This window comes from Lolium perenne, chromosome 4 (assembly GCF_019359855.2).
Source record: "Lolium perenne isolate Kyuss_39 chromosome 4, Kyuss_2.0, whole genome shotgun sequence".
In the NCBI taxonomy this organism is placed as follows: domain Eukaryota; kingdom Viridiplantae; phylum Streptophyta; class Magnoliopsida; order Poales; family Poaceae; genus Lolium; species Lolium perenne.
Genome location: NC_067247.2, coordinates 396309884 through 396335227, shown reverse-complemented (window position 1 = coordinate 396335227; position 25344 = coordinate 396309884). Strand labels below are relative to the sequence as shown.

Sequence of the window (25344 nt, the reverse complement as noted above, 5' to 3'; positions counted from 1 at the left end):
ACCTGCTGGGTGCGCCTGCCGTCGTCGGGTAAGAGGTCGCGGGGAAGGCCGGTGACGTCCGTCATGTGGCCGCGGCGCAGGTGAGGCGAATCGTTCAGGTCGGGGAAGCGGAAGGCGCCGCTGCCCCGAGCCTTTGAATCCGGCGAGAACGGGGCATTGTTATCGACGGTCATGTCGCTGTCCCCGAACTCAGGGGAGTAGTGGGCGCGGCCGTCCATCTGCGACAGTCGCATCTGCGAGATCGACGGCGCGTCCGCGGTGCACCCCGCGTAGTAACCCGGTGATGACGGGGAGCTCGAGATGCTGTTCAGGCCGCCGCCCAAGCTCAGGCATGCTTCCGCAAAGGCCACCGCTTTCGCTGCGTCGAGGGCGGCGATGCGGCGCCTCTTGCGGTCCGCCGTGACGAAGGCGCGGCGTTCCATCTCCCCAGTCCTCCTGCGACATGGTCGCCGGCTTCTCCTTCAGCGCGGCGCTGCGCATCTTCGGCGGTGCCTTCGTCGGCGCCTTCGCTGCCTTCATCGGAGCCCTTCTCTTCGGTGGCATGGCGCGGTGGCGAGGGTTTTTCGGGTTGGAGGCTGGATGGGAGATTGAGCGGCTGGCGGGAGAAATGAGCGGCGGAGGGGACGGGGTTTTGAGGGAGAAGATGTATATTTTGTTGTTGTGTGACTGACAAGCGGCTCTCACGCCTAAAATTTTAAGCCTCGCGAGGCGCCGGCGCGCCCGATTTGCGCCGGGGCCGGCACGGGGTTGCCGGCACTTCTATTGGGCTCCAAAAATCGCCGGCGCCGTTTGGGACGCGCCGGTGCGAGTCCATTTTCGCCCCCGATCCCAAAAAAGCTATCGGGGCCGTCGGTGGTGATGCTCTAAGCGTTGATGTCGAGTCGTCCCAGCAGCGTGGTATATGGATCCCCGCTACAGCACACCACAGGAGCTAGCTCAGATCTTGCTGCTCCGGGCAATATTGCTCGTTAGCATATATAGCTCAGTTCATGCAAGGTGTAGCCACACATCGCCGAATGTGAGGTGTTTAGCAATGTCATTTAACAGTCTGATTAGGTCGGTACAGCTATTTTAATCTATAGTTCAAGTTAGTCAAATGAAAGGCCAGTATATTCTTCCATTATGTATAATTAATTTCGGCTTATTGCAGCACATCAATGTGAGGGTTGAGAATGGGAAGAAGTTTGGTGCACATGGGCACCACTGATCTCGTTTTACAAAAATAAATTGGAAATCACATTTTTGAGTTTAATTTTTTTTAAAAAAATCTGGATATAGGCAATGTTATCAAATTCAAATACTTTTTATTCCGAGCTACATAAAATGACAAAAGTTCAGATCTAGTATGCCCATTTTCAAATCTCTAAAAAATATCATATTTTGTCATTATTGTTTAGCCCAAAATAAAAAATAATTTCTGCTAGTTATTTGGCAGCATGCTTGTAGGATATATATCATTGATAAAGTCTACAATTATTTTCAGATTTTTTTTGAATCTTCTAAATATATTTTTTATTTAAAAAATTGAAGAGAGCACTAGTGCTCATGAGCCAAAAACAATTTCCGTTCAGAATTATTAATATAATCCACTTAGACTTGTCAAATTTTCATTGTGCAGATTACCATGATCTTATGTGATTAATTTTATGCAGTTATCTTAACATTTTGGTTTACATGCATGCATCTTCACTAATAGCTATCCATGTTTTTTCAGGGAAACCATGAGCTAGCACTCCACCAGTAGTTTGGCTTTAGTTGGCGAAGCTGTATGTCGCAACATGTTTTTCTTTGGCGAAGCTGTATGGAGCAGCATGTGTAAACTCGTTGCTTGTCGAACCTAAGGGCTTTATTAATTTAAAGTGGGGCACTTAGTGCCTTTTATCTCAAAAACCATGAGCTAGCACTCCACCAGTGCCAATCAAGTTCAAACAACTCAGGACAGAGGTCTGAAAGGAGCAATTCGCCAAGCGACGAATTCAAGGGACGACTTTCGGTGATATTGTTTTCGCACATTTTCCATAGTGAATCTGAATGTCATATTCGTACAGTGTAACCTTATGCACACAACACTAATTATCATATGGGAAATGCATAAATTGGTACAAAGATTAGGAAGATCCTAATCCATTCTCACATAACCCTGCACCGACCTATCACAAATAAATGCCATTTTACAACAAAGTTTGCATATAAAGAAATTGCAGTTTCTATTAATATTTTGTATTTTGGATGCATGTGTTCTTATGGTACCGGGCAAAGCCACAATTTGAACTGTTTCGCCTCTTATCGTGGATTCGTCGTGCCTGGTGGCCTCAAAGGGCATGTAGGGTGTGTTTGGTAAGTTGGGTGAACTCGTTGTTTGGTAGGTCGGGTCAGGCCAACTCAACATTGTCCACCTCATACTAAAAAGCTCTCTCGGCCCTGCCGAGTTGCCAAGCTCGAATCGAGCTTCTCAACTCAACATAGCTGAGTCCATCCCGCAAAACGTCTCGGATGACCCGCCACTGGCCTCAAAGCTGCCCACCCCGCTACCTGTAGTGCTCCTACGTACGGGCTGCCTGCATATGGTGCATAAGCGAGTTCTCTTCAAAGTCAATTCATATGGAGTCATGCCCCTGCTACTGGTCAGCCTTCCACCGCTCATGTTTTTTGATGGCGCCAATAGCGCTGCATCTAGAGTCATGGTAGTCGTCGCACGACCTGTTTCAGTGCCCGGGCATGTTTCCGCAACTGTCGCTATGGTTCTGGCTTTCTTTTGCGATTTTTCTTTCTTCAAAACCAAGTCCATCGCCCTCCACCGCCACGAGCTTCGACATGGCCTCTTTGATCATATCCATTTCAGCCTTGTAGGTCTCACATTTCTGTCCCCAAGTGGAACCATCTCCATCGCATTCAGGTAAAGCTGTGAGCGCATGCAGTTCAAAAATATCACCATACCACTGTCCTTTTGGTGGTGCTTCAGGTGCATTGGCAATATATCCCTTGCGTCTAGTGTCCACCACTTCAACACATGTTTTGGACGGATCTCCTTCATCCATAAATGTACAAGGACTTGCAAGCAAGAGGGACCTCAGAGCATGTCCACCGGCAGCCCCCAAATAGGCGCAGGTAGGTGCGCCGACACGAGCGTATGGTGGACGCCGCTACGTCGTCCCGAACTATAGGGATGGCCATCCCACACCGGCCTCCCCCATATCGGCGTCCCTTTTTTTTTTCCTATTTACACCATATATACAATATTTTCAAACAATAGTTCAAACAGTTTTCAAACACATAAATTTATTCATACAGTTTTCCCGCTGGTGGGGGAAACACACGCGTGTGGTTGGCTGAAGGGCCACGCGGATGTTTTCCTACGTGGACGAGGCTGCCAGCGCCACTGATCCGCACCCTTCACGTAGGGGCCGACACGGGGTTGTTGGTGATTCTATTGGGCTCGAAACTGCGTCGCGCTTTATCGGATGCGGCCGATGTGAGCCCAATTTTGACACCGGCCCCCAAATGGCTATCGGGACGCTATTAGGCTCGCCGGTGGAGTTGCTCTCAGGTTCTCAACTTATACTTGCCGTTAAAAAAATACAATTTTTTGTAGTCCAAATTATTCTAACACAAATGGTACAAGTGTGGCGATGGGAGGCTCACCTTAAGTACATGGGACCAGAGCATTCCCATATGCGCTCGTACATGAAACATTCGAATGATAGTTCATCAGAGATGGTGACCTGAATTCGACCTTGCACCACTTCTCACGCGTGTCATTATGGACATGCTTTGCCAAGAATTTCTGGCCAGGCACTAACACCGGCCCATCATGTGCCAACAATGGGATTTAACGAAACTGGTACAGGTTTGGCCAGGCACTGGACATGATTGCCAAGAATTGTACACAACATCAGTTTAATGGACTAATTTCGGTCAGTTGTGCATACGAACAGATCGATATGATCATCAGTCACCGGAGGAGGTAGCTAGCTACTAGTACAGATAGATGAAGGGAAGCACTTGGAAAGAAAACGTGGGGCGCCTCACGGGGCGAGTCCTGGCGCGACGGTCCTTGCAGTCGCTCTGCCACGCGGCGACGATCTGCGGCGGGAGCTCGTCGGGTTGACGATCCATAGATGAGTTCGTCTGGCGGCGCGGCGGGTGTGTTTGATCTACCGATCGTTCGATCCTATAAGGGCGGAAGCCTGAGATTTACTTCCGTTTTTGTTCAATCGGACCTTTTCAGCTTCCATGTAGACCAAACAATGCTAACAAGAAATTTGTACTCAGCGATCTGTACATATGTACGTACGTACTTAGTATATATACATGTTCTCTTGCTTTTCTCGGATATCTCAATTCTGCGACGCACACGGTCATGTAAGCCGTGAGAACCAACCTGAGATTGGGTGGTTAGGAGGATGGTTGTACTTCTAGCCCACCAGTATTTAAGCCCCATATTTGACATATGTGCGTCTCATAAAGGTGGAATATTCATTCAGTGGAAGACGATGTTCTTGTCTATAGCGAGACGCCTGTGGTGACTTCATCAATTTCAAGATTCGATCCGTCGACTCAGTTTTTCGGAGGTGCTCATAGAGGTAGGGTGCGCGTGTATGTGAGCGTCTATGTTTGTACCATGTTTCTAAAAAAACATTCACGCGAGCCCTAGAGAGCTACAACAATTCGTGTCTATTTGCTTAATGGACAGTGATGAGGGTCCTCTCAAGGATTTCCCTGCTGGCATGTGTCCATTTTCATCACAACAAAAAGGTTGCGTTGTTGCTTCTTTGATGCAAAAATGGTTGGAGCAAAAACAAAACGAAAAAACACCGTTGGACATGGAGGTCGCCGGAGATACACCAAAGACCTCGCCGGAGAGCCGCACGGGACATCGCCAAAGGCTTCGCGCGCGGGAGACATTGTCGGAGATCTTGTAGGAAACACTTTGTACTAAAGTAGAAAAATCGTAGACCATATGTGGCAAAACTTTTATACAATTGTAGCATCGGCAACTACTTCTCCCATGCACACCACTCCCTCCAGAACAGAGCTTCGCGCCACTCCCTCCAGAACTAAACGGCCGGAATAAAAAGTATGGGTGCGTACGACTGAATACCTCCTGATCCAGCAAACTCCAGGCAGAATATGCGATGTTACATTCGTCGACGGAGCCTTCCGGAACCCCCCCCCCCCCCCCCCCCCACGCTCCGGATAGATCGAGAATTGCAGACATCGGGAAAATTTTCATCTTCGCACAAGAGGGATCCTAGGACCGCAACCTTTATACATCTTAACCAGCAGTCCCCTCACCACCGGCCAGTTACCAGCGAGAAGAAGGAGAAGGCCGACCTCCAAGGGCGAGCCCAGAGATTAGCCCGAACGATACACGCAGCTATGAACGGGATCAAACCCAAGATGGGAAATCGAGCCACCATAGGACCGCGCGCGCCGCCTCTGCCTCTGCACCGCCTCGCTGCCGTGCGCTGCCTGCGCCGCACTCGACGGCGCCACCGCCACAAGCCCTGGTCTCCACCTGCGCAGCCATGTCATCAACCCTCCCGCGCGAAGAAGGATCGACAGCCGCGCCTTCCTGCCCTTCTTTGTCGATATCCAATCTTGGCCGCCACCGCTAGTGCCGGCGGCGGCAGCGGCCGTCGAGGAGAAGGATGGGATCTCGGGCAGCTACGGTTTACCAGGGTAGCAAATACCCCATGGGATTTTGATGGGCATAGGGGATCCCAGCTTTCCTAGGAGAGATCTCCCATCTGCTGTGCTTCGTTTAGTTTCAAGGATGGCAAAGCCTAGGAGGACTCACTCGCTTCTTCGTCGCCCATAGTGATGTTGCCTTTGATCAAAGGAGGCTATCAAGGGATTTTCTGCCCGACCTACGGGACTGCGGAAACATATCATCGGGAAAGGCTGGAAAGGCCCAGGCTAACTCCTTGTGTGGAGTGCCAAATAGCCCGTGGGCTTTCCCGGGCCAAAATTTTCCGTCGGCTTCGCACTCACATCTAGGGAAAAGGATAGGTATCCCTAGAACCAAACGAGCCCTAATGGCGCTTATCCATCTTGGTGATAATAACAACCTATTCTTTTCTTTCTTTTGTGTGCCACAACACTGAGTTCATTACATATACGGCAGATCGTGCTAGAGAGGTGGCTGCATCATAGTGGCGACAGTTTTGCAAAGGTATCATACAAGATTTCATATGTACTATATGATACCTCTCATTCGGGAATCATATTGTAGGTATATATGTCGTATATATGTGAGTGAAATTTCTGCACTTAATTAAGTATGTATACGTATTTTTTCATGTCCTAAACCGTGTCCCCACAAAGAACAAAACCATTACTCCTTTTGAGGAATGGGAAAGGAAAAGGTTGAAACTCTCTTACCTACGAACTTGGGGTTGTATGGCGAAAGTAAATGTGCCGATACCCAAGAAGCGCAAGCTTGGACCAAAAACCGTGGATTGTGTTCTTCTGGGATATGCATTTGATAGCATTGGCTACGGATTTTTGATAGTAATATCTGAGGTATCCGACATGCATGTTGGTACAATTATGGAGTCGAATGATGCGACTTTCTTTGAGGACATCTTTCCTATGAAAGAAACGTCTAGCTCATCAATTCAGGAGATGCCCAGTTCATCTACTCAGGAATTATTTCCTGAACCTACTGATACGTGTCCGACGTATCGATAATTTCTTATGTTCCATGCCACATTATTGATGATATCTACATGTTTTATGCATACTTTATGTCATATTTATGCGTTTTCCGGAACTAACCTATTGACGAGATGCCGAAGGGCCGCTTGTCAAGTTTCTGCTGTTTTTGGTTTCAGAAATCCTAGTAAGGAAATATTCTCGGAATCGGACGAAATCAACGCCCAGAGTCTTAGGATTGCATGAAGATTCCAGAACACCTGAGAGTCGCCAGAGGGGGGCCACAGGCCCACCACACACCAGGCTGGCGCGGCCAGGGTGTGGGCCGCGCCGCCCTACTGTGTCGTCGCCTCGTTGACCTTCTGACGCCGCCTCTTCGCCTATATAAAGGTCCCTGACCTAAAACCTCGATACGGAAAAGCCACGGTACGAGAAACCTTCCAGAGCCGCCGCCATCGCGAAGCCAAGATCTGGGGGACATGAGTCTCTGTTCCGGCACGCCGCCGGGACGGGGAAGTGCCCCCGGAAGGCTTCTCCATCGACATCACCGCCATCTTCATCAACGCTGCTGTCTCCCATGAGGAGGGAGTAGTTCTCCATCGAGGCTCGGGGCTGTACCGGTAGCTATGTGATTAATCTCTCTCCTATGTGCTTCAATACAATAATCTCATGAGCTGCCTTACATGATTGAGATTCATATGATGATGCTTGTAATCTAGATGTCATTATGCTAGTCAAGTGGATTTTACTTATGTGATCTCCGGAGACTCCTTGTCCCACGTGTGTAAAGGTGACAGTGTGTGCACCGTGTGGGTCTCTTAGGCTATATTTCACAGAATACTTATTCACTGCTATGAATGACATAGTGAAGTGCTTATTTATATCCCTTTATGATTGCAATGTGTTTTGTATCACAATATATCTGTGTGCTACTCTAGTGATGTCATTAAAGTAGTTTATTTCTCCTGCACGGTGTAATGGTGACAGTGTGTGCATCGTGTAGTACTTGGCGTAGGCTATGATTGTGATCTCTTGTAGATTATGAAGTTAACTATTGCTATGATAGTATTGATGTGATCTATTCCTCCTTTCGTATTGTGAAGGTGACAGTGTGCATGCTATGTTAGTACTTGGTTTGATTATGTTGATCTGTTATGCACTCTAAGGTTATTTAAATATGAACATTGAATATTGTGGAGCTTGTTAACTCCGGCATTGAGGGTTCGTGTAATCCTACACAATTAGTGGTGTTCATCATCCAACAAGAGGCTGTAGAGTCTAGCATCTATTTATTTATTCTGTTATGTGATCAATGTTGAGAGTGTCCACTAGTGAAAGTATGATCCCTAGGCCTTGTTCTTAAATACTGCTATCGCTGCTTGTTTACTGTTCTGCTGCATGTTTACTGCCTGCAATATTACTACCATCAACTGCACGCCAGCAAGCACTTTTCTGGCGCCGTACTACTGCTCATATTCATTCATACCACTTGTATTTCACTATCTCTTCGCCGAACTAGTGCACCTATTAGGTGTGTTGGGAACACAAGAGACTTCTTGCTTTGTGGTTGCAGGGTTGCTTGAGAGGAATATCTTTGACCTCTTCCTCCCTGAGTTCGATAAACCTTGGGTGATCCACTTAAGGGAAACTTGCTGCTGTTCTACAAACCTCTGCTCTTGGAGGCCCAACACTGTCTACAAGAATAGAAGCACCCGTAGACATCAAGCTTTTTTCTGGCGCCGTTGCCAGGGAGGAAAGGTAAACGGCACTCACACACCGGATCCCGGCAACGAAGCACTTTTCTGGCGCCGTTGCCGGGGAGGAAAGGTAAAAGGCACTCATACTCCGGTCCCAGGTAAAGTACTTTTCTGTTGCCGTTGTGTGTGTGCTCGAAGCTATTTCCTTTAGATCCTGCAATTGCATCTTTTTGTTTCTTGTTTACACTAGTTTGGCATAATGGACAACAATGAGCTTCTTGTTCTATTTCCTGATTTAAGACATGGATGGTTTTATGCGAAAATTAAAAAACCTATGGAACATATTAGTATGAACGCTTTGAACACCATTGTTGCTAATGATATGGAAAATTCTAAGCTTGGGGAAGCTGGCTTTGATGAGCATGATATTTTTGGTCCCCCAAGCATTGAGGAGAAAATTTACTTTGATGATACTTTGCCTCCTATTTATGATGAATATAATGATATTGGTCTTTTAGTACCGCCCGTTATGGAGGATAAATTTGATTATGATTACAATATGCCTCCTATATTTGATGATGAGAATAATAATGATAGCTACTTTGTTGAATTTGCTCCCACTACAACTAATAAAATTGATTATGCTTATGTGGAGAGTAATAATTTTATGCATGAGACTCATGATAAGAATGCTTTATGTGATACTTATATTGTTGAGTTTGTTCATGATGCCTCTGAAAGTTATTATGAGAGAGGAAAATATGGTTGTAGAAATTTTCGTGTTACTAAAACACCTCTCTTTTTGCTGAAATTTTTGAAGTTACTCTTGTTTTATCTTCCTATGCTTGTTACTTTGTTCTTCATGAATTCATTTGTGTACAAGAGTCCTATGCATAGGAAGCATGTTAGGCTTAAATTTGTTTTGAATTTGCCTCTTGATGATCTCTTTTGCTTCAAATACTATTTCTTGCGATTGCATCATTAAAACTGTTGAGCCCATCTTAATGGCTATAAAGAAAGAACTTCTTGGGAGATAACCCATGAGTTTATTTTGCTACAGTACTTTTATTTTGTATTTGAGTCTTGGAAGTTGTCACTACTGTAGCAACCTCTCCTTATCTTATTTTATTGCATTGTTGTGCCAAGTAAAGTCGTTGATAGAAAGGTTGATACTAGATTTGGATTACTGCGCAGAAACCGATTTCTTGCTGTCACGAATCTGGGCCTAATTCTCTGTAGGTAACTCAGAAAATTATGCCAATTTACGTGAGTGATCCACAGATATGTACGCAACTTTCATTCAATTTGGGCATTTTCATCTGAGCAAGTCTGGTGCCACTTTAAAATTCGTCTTTACGGACTGTTCTGTTTTGACAGATTCTGCCTTTTATTTCGCATTGCCTCTTTTGCTATGTTTGATGGATTTCTTTGTTCCATTAACTTTCAGAAGCTTTGTGCAATGTCCAGAAGTGTTAAGAATGATTGTGTCACCTCTGAACATGTGAATTTTTGATTATGCACTAACCCTCTAATGAGTTGTTTTGAGTTTGGTGTGGAGGAAGTTTTCAAGGGTCAAGAGAGCAGGATGATATACTATGATCAAGAAGAGTGAAGAGTCTAAGCTTGGGGATGCCCCGGTGGTTCATCCCTGCATATTTCAAGAAGACTCAAGCATCTAAGCTTGGGGATGCCCAAGGCATCCCCTTCTTCATCGATAACTTATCAGGTTTCTTTTCTTGAAACTATATTTTTATTCAGTCACATCTTATGTACTTTACTTGGAGCGTCTGTGTGCTTTTGTTTGTGTTTTTGTTTGAATAAATGCTTGTGTGGGAGAGAGACACGCTCCGATGGTTCGTATGAACACATGTGTTCTTAGCTTTTAATGTTCATGGCGAAGGTTGAAACTGCTTCGTTCATTGTTATATGGTTGGAAACGGAAAATGCTACATGTAGTAATTGGTAAAATGTCTTGGATAATGTGATACTTGGCAATTGTTGTGCTCATGTTTAAGCTCTTGCATCATATACTTTGCACCTATTAATGAAGAAATACATAGAGCTTGCTAAAATTTGGTTTGCATAATTGGTCTCTCTAAGATCTAGATAATTTCTAGTAAAGAGTTTGAACAACAAGGAAGACGGTGTAGAGTCTTATAATATTTACAATATGTCTTTTATGTGAGTTTTGCTGCACCGGTTCATCCTTGTGTTTGTTTCAAATAACCTTGCTAGCCTAAACCTTGTATCGAGAGGGAATACTTCTCATGCATCCAAAATCCTTGAGCCAACCACTATGCCATTTGTGTCCACCATACCTACCTACTACATGGTATTTCTCCGCCATTCCAAAGTAAATTGCTTGAGTGCTACCTTTAAATTTCCATCATTCGCCTTTGCAATATATAGCTCATGGGACAAAATAGCCTTAAAAACTATTGTGGTATTGAATATGTACTTATGCACTTTATCTCTTATTAAGTTGCTTGTTGTGCGATAACCATGCTCCTGGGGACGCCATCAACTCTTTGTTGAATATCATGTGAGTTGCTATGCATGTTCGTCTTGTCTGAAGTAAGGGAGATTTACCACTCATTAAATGGTTAGAGCATGCATAATGTTAGAGAAGAACATTGGGCCGCTAACTAAAGCCATGAATCATGGTGGAAGTTTCAGTTTTGGACATATATCCTCAATCTCATATGAGAACATTAATTGTTGCTACATGCTTATGCATTAAAGAGGAGTCCATTATCTGTTGTCTATGTTGTCCCTGTATGGATGTCTAAGTTGAGAATAATCAAAAGCGAGAAATCCAAATGCGAGCTTTCTCCTTAGACCTTTGTACAGGCGGCATAGAGGTACCCCTTTGTGACACTTGGTTAAAACATGTGTATTGCGATGATAATCCTCGTAATCCGAGCTAATTAGGACAAGGTGCGGGCACTACTAGTATACTATGCATGAGGCTTGCAACTTGTAAGATATAATTTACATGATACATAAGCTTTATTACTACCGTTGACAAAATTGTTTCATGTTTTCAAAATAAAAGCTCTAGCACAAATATAGCAGTCGATGCTTTCCTCTTTGAAGGACCTTTCTTTTACTTTTATGTTGAGTCAGTTCACCTATCTCTTTCCACCTCAAGAAGCAAACACTTGTGTGAACTGTGCATTGATTCCTACATACTTGCATACTGCACTTGTTATATTACTTTGCATTGACAACTATCCATGAGATATACATGTTATAAGTTGAAAGCAACCGCTGAAACTTAATCTTCCTTTGTGTTGCTTCAATACCTTTACTTTGATTTATTGCTTTATGAGTTAACTCTTATGCAAGATTTATTGATGCTTGTCTTGAAAGTACTATTCATGAAGAGTCTTTGCTTTATGATTCATTTGTTTACTCATGTCATTACCATTATTTTGATCGCTGCATTCATTAGATATGCTTACAATAGTATGATCAAGGTTATGATGGCATGTCACTCCAGAAATTATTTTTGTAATCGTTTACCTCCTCGGGACGAGCAGGAACTAAGCTTGGGGATGCTGATACGTCTCCGACGTATCGATAATTTCTTATGTTCCATGCCACATTATTGATGATATCTACATGTTTTATGCATACTTTATGTCATATTTATGCGTTTTCCGGAACTAACCTATTGACGAGATGCCGAAGGGCCGCTGTCGTTTTCTGCTGTTTTTGGTTTCAGAAATCCTAGTAAGGAAATATTCTCGGAATCGGACGAAATCAACGCCCAGAGTCTTAGGATTGCATGAAGCTTCCAGAACACCCGAGAGTCGCCAGAGGGGGGCCACAGGCCCACCACACACCAGGCTGGCGCGACCAGGGTGTGGGCCGTGCCGCCCTATTGTGTCGTCGCCTCGTTGACCTTCTGACGCCGCCTCTTCGCCTATATAAAGGTCCCTGACCTAAAACCTCGATACAGAAAAGCCACGGTACAAGAAACCTTCCAGAGCCGCCGCCATCGCGAAGCCAAGATCTGGGGGACAGGAGTCTTTGTTCCGGCACGCCGCCGGGACGGGGAAGTGCCCCCGGAAGGCTTCTCCATCGACATCACCGCCATCTTCATCAACGCTGCTGTCTCCCATGAGGAGGGAGTAGTTCTCCATCGAGGCTCGGGGCTGTACCGGTAGCTATGTGGTTAATCTCTCTCCTATGTGCTTCAATACAATAATCTCATGAGCTGCCTTACATGATTGAGATTCATATGATGATGCTTGTAATCTAGATGTCATTATGCTAGTCAAGTGGGTTTTACTTATGTGATCTCCGGAGACTCCTTGTCCCACGTGTGTAAAGGTGACAGTGTGTGCACCGTGTGGGTCTCTTAGGCTATATTTCACAGAATACTTATTCACTGCTACGAATGGCATAGTGAAGTGCTTATTTATATCCCTTTATGATTGCAATGTGTTTTGTATCACAATATATATGTGTGCTACTCTAGTGATGTTATTAAAGTAGTTTATTCCTCCTGCACGGTGTAATGGTGACAGTGTGTGCATCGTGTAGTACTTGGCGTAGGCTATGATTGTGATCTCTTGTAGATTATGAAGTTAACTATTGCTATGATAGTATTGATGTGATCTATTCCTCCTTTCGTAGTGTGAAGGTGACAGTGTGCATGCTATGTTAGTACTTGGTTTGGTTATATTGATCTGTTATGCACTCTAAGGTTATTTAAATATGAACATTGAATATTGTGGAGCTTGTTAACTCCGGCATTGAGGGTTCGTGTAATCCTACACAATTAGAAATGTATCCTTATGCTACCTTGTTGTTACTACTTTTATGTACCCGTAAGACTTGGAACATCCTTTTATGTATGGAATTGGTGCTGTTTTGGTGCTATATGGTGCTGGTTTGGTGCTATATTGGTGCTGTTTTGGTGGTATATGGTGCTGTTTTGGTTGTATATGGTGCTGTTTACTCATATATGTTGCTGTTTTGGTGGTATATGCTGCTGTTTACTCATATATGCTGCTGTTTACTCATATATGGTGCTGTTTTGGTGGTATATGCTGCTGTTTACTCATATATGTTGCTGTTTTGGTGCTATATGGTGCTGTTTTGTTCATATAAAGTGCTATTTTCTCACATATGTTGTTGCTTGTTGTTTTTAGATGAGCACAAGTCAGAGTGGTGATGAAAGTGACAACGATGATGGCATCGAGTCCGCACTTATGGAATCAAGAAGGCGTCGGCGGCTACGGAATGCACAAGTGATGTACCAAGTTCTTGAACATTCCGAGAAGCATCTTACGAAGAAAAAGAGGGTAGAACCAAGATGCACCGGACAACAATGGGTATTTGATAACTTGGGCAGCTCGAAGGATTGTTATGACATGTTTAGGATGCATAGGCCATGTTTTGATTCTTTGCATGACACTTTGGTTGAAAAATATGGTCTCAAGGGGTCAAACCGCATGTGTTCCGAGGAGGCACTTGGAATGTTTCTGTGGACTCTTGGTAGTCCACAATCCGTGACTCAAGTTCAAAATCGATTCAAGAGATCCAGGGAGACAATCAATAGGAAGTTTGCGGAGGTTCTATATTGTGTGAATCAGTTAGCGGGAGATATCATCAAGCCTATTGATCCACAGTTCCCAATAGTGCATGAGAGGCTACGGGATTCTAGATTCACACCTCATTTCAATGGTGCAATTGGTGCAATTGATGGGACACACATACCAGTTATTGTGCCAGCGGTTCATATAGTCAACCATGTTGGTCGCCTTGGATATCCAACACAAAATGTTATGGCTGTTTGTGATTTTGACTTGAGGTTTACCTCCATTGTTGCCGGATGGCCAGGTTCCGTACACGACACAAGGATATTCAAAGATACTTTGCTTAAGTTCGAAGCAAATTTTCCTCATCCTCCTCCAGGTATATGTTTGACTTGTGCACTCTTCATTAGGTCATATTGGTGTTATATATGCTAGCACTAACTTGTGTGTCATTCAGGAAGATACTATCTAGTTGATTCGGGTTATCCCAATCAAGATGGTTATCTTTCACCATATACAGGAACCAAGTACCATCTACCCGAGTTTCGACTAGCTGGACCGCCATCTGGGAAGCAAGAAATATTCAACCATGCTCATTCATCTCTTCGAAATGCTATTGAGAGAGCATTTGGGGTATTGAAGCAGAAATGGCGTATCTTACATGGTATATCAAGTTATCCAATAGAGAAGCAGACAGAGATTATCATTGCATGTCTAGCACTCCATAACTTCATTCGTGATAGTCAATTGTTTGATCTACACTTCTATAGATGCGATATTGATGAGAACTACATGCCTCCGGGGCATGTTAGTTCCACATCCGGAGGCAATGTAGGCGACAATTTAGGAGGGGATCATGTTACCATGAACAACACTCGTGACAACATAGCTAATGCTTTGTTCGCAGCAAGTGGAGGTGTCTAGACATTAGAACACTTCTATCTCTTTTGGGTACATGTGAAGAAGTGAACAACTTGTTGCTCTTTTGGGTTGATGAGACGTGTCTTGTAATATAAATGTCACAACACTCTCGTATTATCTTTAATATATGTAATGTTTTATATTTAATATGAACAAGTATCGTAAAACAGTCGGAAATAGTTGATCCGTGTCAAAACGGCATTTATACAACTTCTTCAGAATTCAGGGGTATTTTAGAGATTTCATCCTTCATCACAGCAACAACAGCTATTAACAGCACTCCTGCCAAACATCAAATCTCTGCTTCTCACAGCTGCTTCTCACAGCTGCTTTTCCACAGCTCAACAGCTACAGCTGCTTCTCAAAAGCTGCAGCCCAAACAAACAGACCCTTAGTGGTGTTCATCATCCAACAAGGGGGTGTAGAGTCTAGCATCTATTTATTTATTCTCTTATGTGATCAATGTTGAGAGTGTCCACTAGTGAAAGTATGATCCCTAGGTCTTGTTCTTAAATACTGCTATCGCTGCTTGTTTACTGTTCTGCTGCATGTTTACTGCCTGCAATATTACTACCATCAACTGCACGCCAGCAAGCACTTTTCTGGCGCCGTACTACTGCTCATATTCATTCATACCACTTGTATTTCACTATCTCTTCGCCGAACTAGTGCACCTATTAGGTGTGTTGGGGACACAAGAGACTTCTTGCTTTGTGGTTGCAGGGTTGCTTGAGAGGAATATCTTTGACCTCTTCCTCCCTGAGTTCGATAAACCTTGGGTGATCCGCTTAAGGGAAACTTGCTGCTGTTCTACAAACCTCTGCTCTTGGAGGCCCAACACTGTCTAAAAGAATAGAAGCACCCGTAGACATCACCTACCATGGCTATAGAACACTTTGAGAATCCTGTGGAGGATGACAATGAAGCTCCCAAAAGGAGCAAGAGACAGAGGACTGCAAAGTCCTTTGGACATGATTTCATTGTGTACCTCGTGGATGATACTCCCACTTCTATTTCAGAAGCCTATGCATCTCAGGATGTTGACTACTAGAAGGAAGCTGTCCGTAGCGAGATGGATTCCATCTTAGCCAATGGAACTTGGGAGGTTACTGATCGTCCTTATGCGTGCAAACCTGTAGGATGTAAATGGGTGTTCAAGAAAAAGCTTAGACCTGATGGTACTATTGAAAAGTACAAGGCACGTCTTGTGGCCAAGGGTTATACCCAGAAAGAAGGTGAAGATTTCTTTGATACATACTCACCTGTTGCCAGATTGACCACCATTCGAGTGCTACTATCCTTGGCTGCCTCACATGGTCTTCTCATTCATCAGATGGATGTTAAGTCTGCTTTCCTAAATGGAGAGCTTGAAGAGGAAATTTATATGGAGCAGCCTGATGGATTTGTAGTAGATGGTCAAGAAGGAAAGGTGTGTAAATTACTGAAGTCTTTGTATGGGCTTAATCAAGCACCTAGGCAGTGGCATGCGAAGTTTGAAAGAACTTTAACCGCTGAAGCCTTTGTTGTAAACGAAGCTGATAAGTGTGTATACTATCGCCATGGTGGGGGCGAGGGAGTTATTCTTTGTCTCTATGTCGATGACATATTGATATTTGGGACCAACCTTACTGTGATTAAGGAGGTCAAGGAGTTCCTATCTCATTGTTTTGAGATGAAGGACTTGGGAGTAGCTGATGTGATCTTAAACATCAAGCTGCTGAAGGATGACGATGGTAGGATTACATTGCTTCAGTCCCACTATGTGGAAAAGATCCTGAGTCGCTTCGGGTATAGCGACTCCAAATCTTCTCCAACGCCTTATGATTCTAGTGTGATAATTCGTAAGAATAAAAGAATTGCTAGAGATCAATTGCGATATTCGCAGATCATTGGCTCGCTTATGTATTTAGCCAGCACCACGAGGCCTGACATCTCCTTTGCTGTAAGTAAACTCAGCCGTTTTGTGTCTAGACCTGGAGATGTTCATTGGCATGCTCTTGAGAGAGTTTTGTGCTATTTGAAAGGCACTGCGAGTTATGGCATTCACTATACTGGGTATCCAAGAGTACTTGAGGGTTATAGTGATGCAAATTGGATATCTGATGCTGATGAGACTAAGGCCACAAGTGGTTATCTGTTTACACTTTGAGGTGGCGCTGTTTCCTGGAAGTCTTGCAAGCAGACCATCATTACGAGGTCAACTATGGAAGCAGAACTCACAGCATTAGACACATCCACAGTTGAATCAGAGTGGCTTCGTGATCTCTTGATGGACTTACCTGTGGTTGAGAAACCAATACCCGCTATTCCTATGAACTGTGATAATCAAACTGTGATCGTCAAAGTAAACAGTTCTAAGGATAATATAAAGTCATCAAGGCATGTGAAGAGGCGAATGAAAACTGTCAGGAAAATGAGAAACTCCTGAGTTATAGCGTTGGATTATATCCATACGTCTAGAAACCTGGCAGACCCCTTCACAAAGGGACTATCACGAAATGTGAAAGAAAATGCATCGAGGGAGATGGATATGAGACCCACACTATGAGCTGCCCACGGTGGTAACCCACTCTATGTGATCGAAGATCCCGTGAATTAGAACTGGGAGACAAGCTGTTGGTCAGCTGGGAGGAGAGTATATATCCCTAAAGCAATTTTACCACTCCGTAAGATGCAATACTCTCCTAATCTGCATGGCAGGTTGATAATTATCTTAATGTCTTCTAAGTGGCTTATTTTAGCAGAGATGTTGTCCTGCAAAACATCTTTTGAAGAACACACCTATATGAGTCTGATTGTTAAACGTCGCAATCTATGAGAGTTGGGTGCTCTCTAGTAAACTCATGAAAGGTCCTGGAGTATGACGTGTAAGCTCCAAACCGCGAGGAAGCCTCGCGGCAGCCTAGTATCGGTCTAGGCTTTGTATGAAGCTAGTGCGCAGAAAACTTGTAGTTCAAGGCATAGTCCACTATCCAAGTTGCAATCTAGTGTAATATGAAGCTTTAAGTGGAAGTTCAACTTAATAGTCTCCACGACATACCGGTATATAAAACAATGTTTCTGGAAACTTATTGATGAAATGTGCCAATGAGAGTTTGTGGGGGATTGCTGGAATTTTGGGCATTTGGCCTTTGGCCCATGGCCCATTATCAAATTCTGAAACTCACATGGCCCATTCCAATAATCAGTGGCAGCACTAGTGGGGGCTAAAGTTTAGTTCCACATTGCTAGTTGGGAGAGAGTTGGAGTGGTATATAAGGTGGGCTGTTCTAGTCCTAGTAAGTGAGTGAGAAGAGAGAGAGCCCTCGCGCACTCCTCCTCCTCCGCCGCCCGCCTCGCCTCGCCTTGTCACGACACGTCACGACGTGCCACGGGTTGCGGGAATCTCGCCGAGCCGAGCTTATCTTTTTGCTGTTTGGGAAATTAATTGTGTAATCAATTTTGAGTCATTAACGGACGCGTTACTCAGCCGTTTTGCCTTCCGGTTTTTCTGGATCGTGGCCGTGCCGACTCGGACGTGGGCTGCGTCCCACGACCTTCCCGAACCGCACTATATAAGCGCGGACGCCAACCCTAGCCTGTACCAGACGCATATGTGACTACCTGTTTCCAGTTCATTGCGCCGCCGCCTTCGTCTTCCTCATCCCGTCCGTCGGCGTGCACCGACTGCCGGGACAGTAGGTCTCCGAACCCTGCCTCTCGTGAACCTGTACGGGTGAGGGGCAATCTGGTTTTTGGCAAGCGCTCCGACGCGACTACTGGCATCACGACGTCGTCATCGGACGACGAGTTCCTCCACACCGACAACTTCTTCCCGGACCTCACCGACTTCTTCGACAACCTCAACATGGGCGATAACGACGCTGCTGTGAAGTATGTGATCTTGTCGTTTCTCTTTCAGTTTCTGTTAGAGTTTCTTCTTCTAGTTTTTGTGGTAGATGCGATCGGTTTGTCTTATTTACATGTGATCTGTTCATCTACCTTACTAGTCTACATGATTAGTTTATCCATTAATTTCATAGTCATGATTTATCAATTACTTGTACGAATTATTTCATATGGATATTTGCTTATATATTCAACATAATCACCTGACATGCAGCTGTCGCCTCTCTTTCTCTCTCGTATCCCAATGAGGAATGGACGCCGGAGATAGGGGTGCGCAAAGCGCAGGTGCTCCATTACAACTTTCTCCATATAGTAAGTAAACAGTTTTTTTTTTCGTACGAGCAATCGGGCAATCGAGGGCAGTTTCAAACTGTTGTTCAAGGAGTGTTATAAATCTGAGGTTGCCAAGATACTGAGGTCTGTTAAGTAGGTTTGAAAAACTTCTCTCAACTCTCTCGGGCTTGACTGACGGCTGGAGGTTGTACAGAAGCTTTGCCAAATCAAATTTCCTCTGTTTTCTGGGTGTCTGCAAGAACCGATCTTAGCAAGACCTGCTGCTTGAGTTTGACATGGAAGCTGAGGAAACCATCACTCCTTTGCGTGATTCGGTCAAAATTAGCTTGGACAGCGTGCTGTGTAGCCAAGCATCGAATGTTGTTGATGCTGGTTCTGACCGTGATGAGTTTTTGTTGCTGGATCCGCAATCTATACGGAGTTTGAAATATCATGACTTGAATCCACAGTCTACACGGAGTTTGTATTTTCAAAGATAAGAGAAACGCAAAAGGAAAAAGGATTCTAAAGATTATTGTTATTTTCGTTGCCATATGGAGTACAGACTATATGCAAGTTTTCTCTCAAAATGAAAAATTGTTAATGTCTAGAAATGTATATGTAACAAATTATTACAAAGAGGAAATAGCAGTGTACAAACTAGCTAGTGTCTGCTCATTATGTTCCGGTGAACAAATTTATACGGACGCCGTGCTTGGACATGCGGATTAGTTTAAGCGGTATCGTCGCGGCCGTGTCTGGATAAATCCTGAAACGAAGCCCCTAGGTTCCCGGTGAACGATCTAACCAAAGCTCCTAGCTCATTCATCAAAAATCTCAGTGAAAATATAGCCTGCGAGGACATTAAAATGAACAAGATGAGAGAACGGACAAGGTACTCAATTTTTTTTTCACAGAACGAGGATGCACACATACATAAGAAAAAGGCTCGCAGAGAACCAAAAAGGAAATTTGATGCATACCTTGCTAGCAATAGTGTTGGACATCCATTCCAGACCTTCATACAATCCCTCACCTGTTGTAGCACAAGTGCTCTGGATGTGCCTGCAAGCAAAAGAAAAAAGAAGATGCTTAACGTCATCTGGTGTGTTACAAAGCAAGATGTAGCTATGCCAATTACCAAGCCAAAGTGCAGATATACATTCTTCGGTAAAAATAAGAAATATATAAGAAATATATGGGAAAATCAACCAATTAAAGTGACAGCGGAAACATCACAATCGCATCTCAGTATATTGAAAAGGCAAGCAAGAGGCGCATAGCTACCAGTGTCGCTGGCGAAGGGAGTGCAGCCCAAGCTTATCAGTAATCTCAGCAGCATCCATAGCATTTGGAAGATCTTTCTTGTTAGCGAGCACAAGCAAAACAACATCACGTAACTGATCCTGCAATCAGTGGACATATGAATAGTAGTGAACTCCAAAATCACTAGGACAAATCAGGCAAAAAAAATCACAGGAGAAAGTCCAGCAGGCATTACAGATGAGACCATTCACGGTGTATTCCCCTAACTGCCAAGTGATAAATTTATAGTTGTGTTCATATGTCCATTGTAAGAATATACCTCATTCAGCATCCTGTGGAGCTCATACCGAGCATCAGCAACACGGTCCCTATTGCTGCTGTCCACCACAAAGATGATACCCTGCGTGTTCCCGTAGTAATGTGTCCACAAAGGCCTGACCTGTTTTTCCAAATACGTAACAACTTAAGAACCCAGTTTTAACAGCAAGATGGCTGGGAAATTCAAAGAAAGAACATACATACAAGTACAAGCCTATATAATTAGATTCTAAATGAGCAAATAAGGTGTGATAGACTTAGATCATGCATTGCGGGATATCAATGGAAGTGAATTGAAGATATCGTTCTGAAAATAAATATGTCAAGAGGTTCAGAGTGTGCTATCTATGTACCTTGGCATGACCGCTGACGTCCCACATAGTGAAGCTCATGTTATTGTACCCCATTGTTTCAACATTGAACCCTGTATTAGGAGGAAAATCAGTTTGAGAAAAATTGGATAAATCATCCTGGAAAAACGAAAATTGCAGAGGAAGTATTCAATCTGTTATATAACTACTATAAACATACGCCGGAGGAAAAAAAAAGTAAGGTACGATGGTAGACACTTATATATAAAAAATCTGGCCCATAGACAGGAAACTTCTCGGTACGCGTCCCGTCAACTTTTTCCAAATTTGAATATTAATAAGTAGGAATTCTTTTTACTTGGTGGGGTCTAGTAGTAAATTAGACATTTTATATTAAATATTCGCAATTTTTTTCTAACATACACCAACAAAAACCAATCGGCAAAGATGCATAATGGAGAACATATAAGCCACTTTTTTTTATCTATTTATAAGAGTATAGAGTATATAATTTAAACCGGTTAACAAAATACATGAAGTGCCAAAAAAGCTTAAAATGAAATTTTCACATTCTCCAAGAAGTTATGATAATCATTTAAGTCAATATGGCACACAATCGCGCCATGGTCCAAATGCTCACCTAGGGTGGGGATTGTGGTGACGACCTCGCCAAGCGTAAGCTTGTAGAGGATTGTGGTCTTTCCGGCAGCGTCGAGACCCAGCAGCAGGATCCGCATCTCCTTATTGGTGAGCCCGCCGCTAAACAGTTTGGTGAACGTCAGCCCCATCTCCTCTCTCCTCCAGCGGTACTTTCTTCCTCCCACCTCGTCTATATATCCTGCAGCCCACAAAAACATGATCCCACCTCGTCTCAGATACGGATAACCACGATACGGTGATTCTCCAAAAACACGGATCCAGGAATATGTTGGCATATGTATAATAAACATTAATATATATAATATAAATTACTGATTATTTTAAGATAATGGGAATTACTATGTAGGTGTATAGGAGTACGGTGACATGGTTGTGTTGCCAGAAAAGCTTGACAACCAGTACAAGAGGTGTACTAGCTAGATAATAACTTGATAATCTTACCGCAAAGTTGACAAAAAATTCCGAAAAGGAGGAAGCAACATGAGGTCATTAGCTAGTAAATCCAGTTGAGGTTTATGAATTCAATTGAGGTGCTCTATACTTCTTCTCTGACCTGTGTAATGTTCACTGAACAAGATTCTGTCGAGGTGTTCTGTAAGCTATGCTTTTATCCATTGAGCAAGATTTCCAGTAGCTAGCTAAGGGTGGGGCACAGCAAGCAAGCGAAAGCGATTTCCAGTAGCTAGCTAAGGGTGGGGAACCGGAGAAGCGGCGGTGGGAGGAGGGGGAACTGACCTGCAGTCCTGCACGGTGCAGCGGCGGGCGGCGGACGTCGGACTTCGGATCGGCGGCGTATCGTGACTCGTGAGGTGCCCAGCAGGTCAGGAGGTCGGGAGGTTAAAAGACAAACAAACGGGCGGCGTATCGTGAGCGTATCCCACTGGAACACGGACGGCCGTCCTCGCTAGTTTAGGAGCAGTATACGTACGTTTCCTTTTCCGCATCAGTTACGGGATGATAAGGAAGGAAGGAATAGATGGAAACATACGTCATGCGGGAGAAACGATTCAATTTCGGATCCAGAATTGCATATAAGCAAGGATGAATTGAGTAGGCATTTAGATGCATCGATTAGCAAGCGGCCAAGGCAGCGAGCTAATTAAAATCCATCAGGGAGTGCTTCACACACACACGCGATGAACCCAAAAAAAAAAAAAAGGCCATGTCGCACTAGCACCATCGGCTAGTGGAAGAACAGTAACACACATCACCCTAAACCATAAGATTTCTCCATCTCCTCCACCTACGTCGTCACTGTGGGGATTTATTGAGATCTTTGAAACCAAACACTACAGAACACCCTAAACCCTAAGATTTGGTGTCTCAATATCGTTGCTACAAAACACAACAAATGCCACTAGTCTCGAGATACAGTTAGGTTTATGAATTCAATTTCACATCCAGTATTGCATATACGCAAGGATGAATTGATAAGCATTTAAGCAAGGCATCGATTAGCAATCGGAGCCAGCGGGCTTATTAAAATCCATCAACATGGACATAAAAGACATTATTCATATCGACAAAACAACTATCATTCTTGGATTTAAATTTGGGGCATTGTTAGATATTTGGTGGAATTCCACAAAAGTTCGGCGAGTCCGACGATGGAAGGGCACCAGCGGGAGCTGACACTTCCCTCCCGTCTGGTTTACTAGCAATATTGCCTTCGAGGCCGCGGAAACAAAGTTCTCGGGCGTGGGTTCATGGTGCTCTTTAAGTAAATTACGGGTTAGTAAAATTTTACGGGATGTGTAATAAACCAGTTTTTCGAACAAAACCTTATAATTTGATTATTTTAAAAATTTGACATTTTTTATGGAATCTGCTAGAGATGATCTAAGGCGGAACCGTGAGATTTACTTCTGTTTTTGTTCAATCTGTCCTTTTCAACTTCCTTGTAAACGAACCAATGCCAGCAGGAAATTTGTATTCAGCTATCCGTACGTGCATAAGTACCGACTTCTTCACCAAGATTTGGGCCGTCACAACAAGCAAGAACCCTGCAGAATTCCTCCCTCCACCACATCGGTGGCCAAGACAAATCAGACAACGAGAAATCTGGGTTCCAACTTTATTGAAAGAAAGAAAAAGTGGGGAAAAAGGAGCAAAGAGAGCCGAAGCTACTCCTTATATAAGGAAAAGCCATGTCCCGTTGCATGATTCGTCTCTCCGGGTTCATAGCAAGAAGCGAACCATCAACGACTGGGAACAATGGAGCGATGCATGAAGAAAAATAAACCTTATAATACGTAGAGTACTACCAACAAACAGTGATTCCAGCAAGTTGCTTCAAATACATTCCGTGAGAGTTGAGACACATTAATATGCACGGTCTAATGATGGTGGCCCGGACACTGAACACACGACAGGAGGCGGAGGACAAGCTTAAGGGTGGAGTTATCCTTGATCTTGCAGTCCGCAAGAGTGAGCCTATCTTGCATGTCCTTCTGATGTGTAGTGGGCCTATCCTGCTTGTCCCTCGCAGTAAAGAGGAGCCGTTGGAGTCTTACAGGTATGCCCTCCACCTGGTGAATCTTCTCCTTGACATCGTAGATGGTATCGGAGCTCTCAACCTTAAGCACAAAAGTCTTTCCTGTAAGTTGCTGGATGAAGATCTGCATCAGCCCAGGTCGGAGGCACAGGACGAGGTCGAGATTGGATCCATTCCGGATGTCATAATAGGCCAGAGTACGGCCGCCCTCGAGCTCCTTCCAGCTGTTAAAGAAGAGGCTCTGCTGGGCCGGGTGAATGCTATACTCATCTTTAATGGTCGACTTGAGGCTGTTGATGGTATCTGTGCTCTTAACATAGAAAGGCCTTTGAAGCGTCTTGATGGAGATTTCCATCCTTTCTGGGTAGCACCTATCAAGATTTAGAGTGGAACCATACTGGATGCCACACTCACCCAAAGTACAGTCGTCCTCAAGTTGCTTCCCCTCAAAGAGTAGGCGGTGTTGATCCTGAATTTTCGCCTTAACATCATGGATGGTATCATATGAATCCACCTTGAGGTTTATCATGTTTCCATTGAGGGTCTCCACGGAAATCTCGATCCCTCCATCCAGATGGGGGGCAAGATGAAGGGTAGACTCCTTTTGGACGTCGTAGTCGGCCAAGGTGCGTCCATCCTCCAGATGCGTGCCATCAAACATGAGGCGTTGCTTGTCTAGAGCGATTCCCTCTTTTTCATGAATCTTAACCTTGACATTGTCGATAGTATCTGAACTCTGAACATCAAGAGTGATGGTTTTGCAATAGAGCGTTCTAACAAAGATCTGCATCTGAAACAAGCACAAAGCATCAAAGTTTTGTAAGTGAAAACGAGGTTACACAGCAAGAAAAATAGGATATGTCCGCAACTGCGAAAAATAATAGAATAAGGCCATGTGGCAGAGCCAGCACAACGACTTAAAGCTAACGTGATAGTGGTTCTTTCACACGCATGTACCACTTTTATTTTTTTGAACCTTGAGACTGTGAGGAAAAGCCCCACAACAATTTTACAAAAAGATCGAAAGAAATCTTTCCTGTACAAAACAACTACTCAATCCTGTCTTTTTTAATTGACTCAAATTTAGTACTCCTTTTATGAAGTTGTACTAAATCCGAGTCAATTAAAAGAAACCGGATGAAGTAACTAAGAGGATATAAAAGGATGTACCCCTTTTATGAACCTCAGTTTTCCAAGTGTCAATAAAATTAAAATTTTACAAGCATCTTCCTTGAGTGCTCCCAAAAAAATAATCAAGTATCTATGCACAGGCTTTAAAGAATCCACATCTAGGAACACAGCATGCACTC

At 43.9% G+C, this 25344-nt stretch overlaps 3 protein-coding genes across 3 annotated transcripts in view; 1 reads left to right on the top strand and 2 right to left on the bottom strand.

Moving 5' to 3' along the window:
* LOC127348256 (polyubiquitin-like) overlaps window positions 1-25344 on the bottom strand; it is a 192636-nt gene that overhangs the window by 154044 nt on the left and 13248 nt on the right. Inside the window, exons 4-5 of the mRNA XM_071819571.1 lie at window positions 24463-24824; window positions 23904-24240 (exon numbers count right to left, since the gene is read on the bottom strand). Of these exons, the coding sequence (XP_071675672.1) occupies window positions 23904-24240; window positions 24463-24824 (699 nt within the window). The remainder of the gene's footprint in view (window positions 1-23903; window positions 24241-24462; window positions 24825-25344) is intronic.
* Window positions 13517-14954, top strand: LOC139830783 (uncharacterized). Its single transcript, XM_071819615.1, has 2 exons — window positions 13517-14282; window positions 14361-14954. Exons 1-2 carry the CDS (start codon window positions 13517-13519, stop codon window positions 14825-14827), a joined length of 1233 nt encoding a protein of 410 aa, XP_071675716.1. The 3' UTR covers window positions 14828-14954.
* Window positions 19555-22406, bottom strand: LOC127297631 (ADP-ribosylation factor-like). Its single transcript, XM_051327942.2, has 7 exons — window positions 22276-22406; window positions 21521-21718; window positions 20923-20993; window positions 20571-20690; window positions 20273-20391; window positions 19969-20050; window positions 19555-19838 (listed from the first exon to the last, which is right to left on the bottom strand). The coding sequence occupies exons 2-7, from the start codon at window positions 21666-21668 to the stop codon at window positions 19719-19721; spliced, it is 660 nt and encodes a 219-aa protein (XP_051183902.1). The 5' UTR covers window positions 21669-21718; window positions 22276-22406; the 3' UTR covers window positions 19555-19718.

Coding starts and splice junctions, on each gene's coding strand:
- LOC127297631 (XM_051327942.2), bottom strand. CDS start 21,668: ATGGGGCTGACGTTCACCAAACTGTTTAGCGGCGGGCTCACCAATAAG. Junction 20,392..20,570: donor TCCACAGGATGCTGAATGAG/GTATATTCTTAC, acceptor CACTGATTGCAG/GATCAGTTACGTGATGTTGT. Junction 20,051..20,272: donor TCCCTTCGCCAGCGACACTG/GTAGCTATGCGC, acceptor TTTTGCTTGCAG/GCACATCCAGAGCACTTGTG.
- LOC139830783 (XM_071819615.1), top strand. CDS start 13,517: ATGAGCACAAGTCAGAGTGGTGATGAAAGTGACAACGATGATGGCATC. Junction 14,283..14,360: donor TTTTCCTCATCCTCCTCCAG/GTATATGTTTGA, acceptor TGTGTCATTCAG/GAAGATACTATCTAGTTGAT.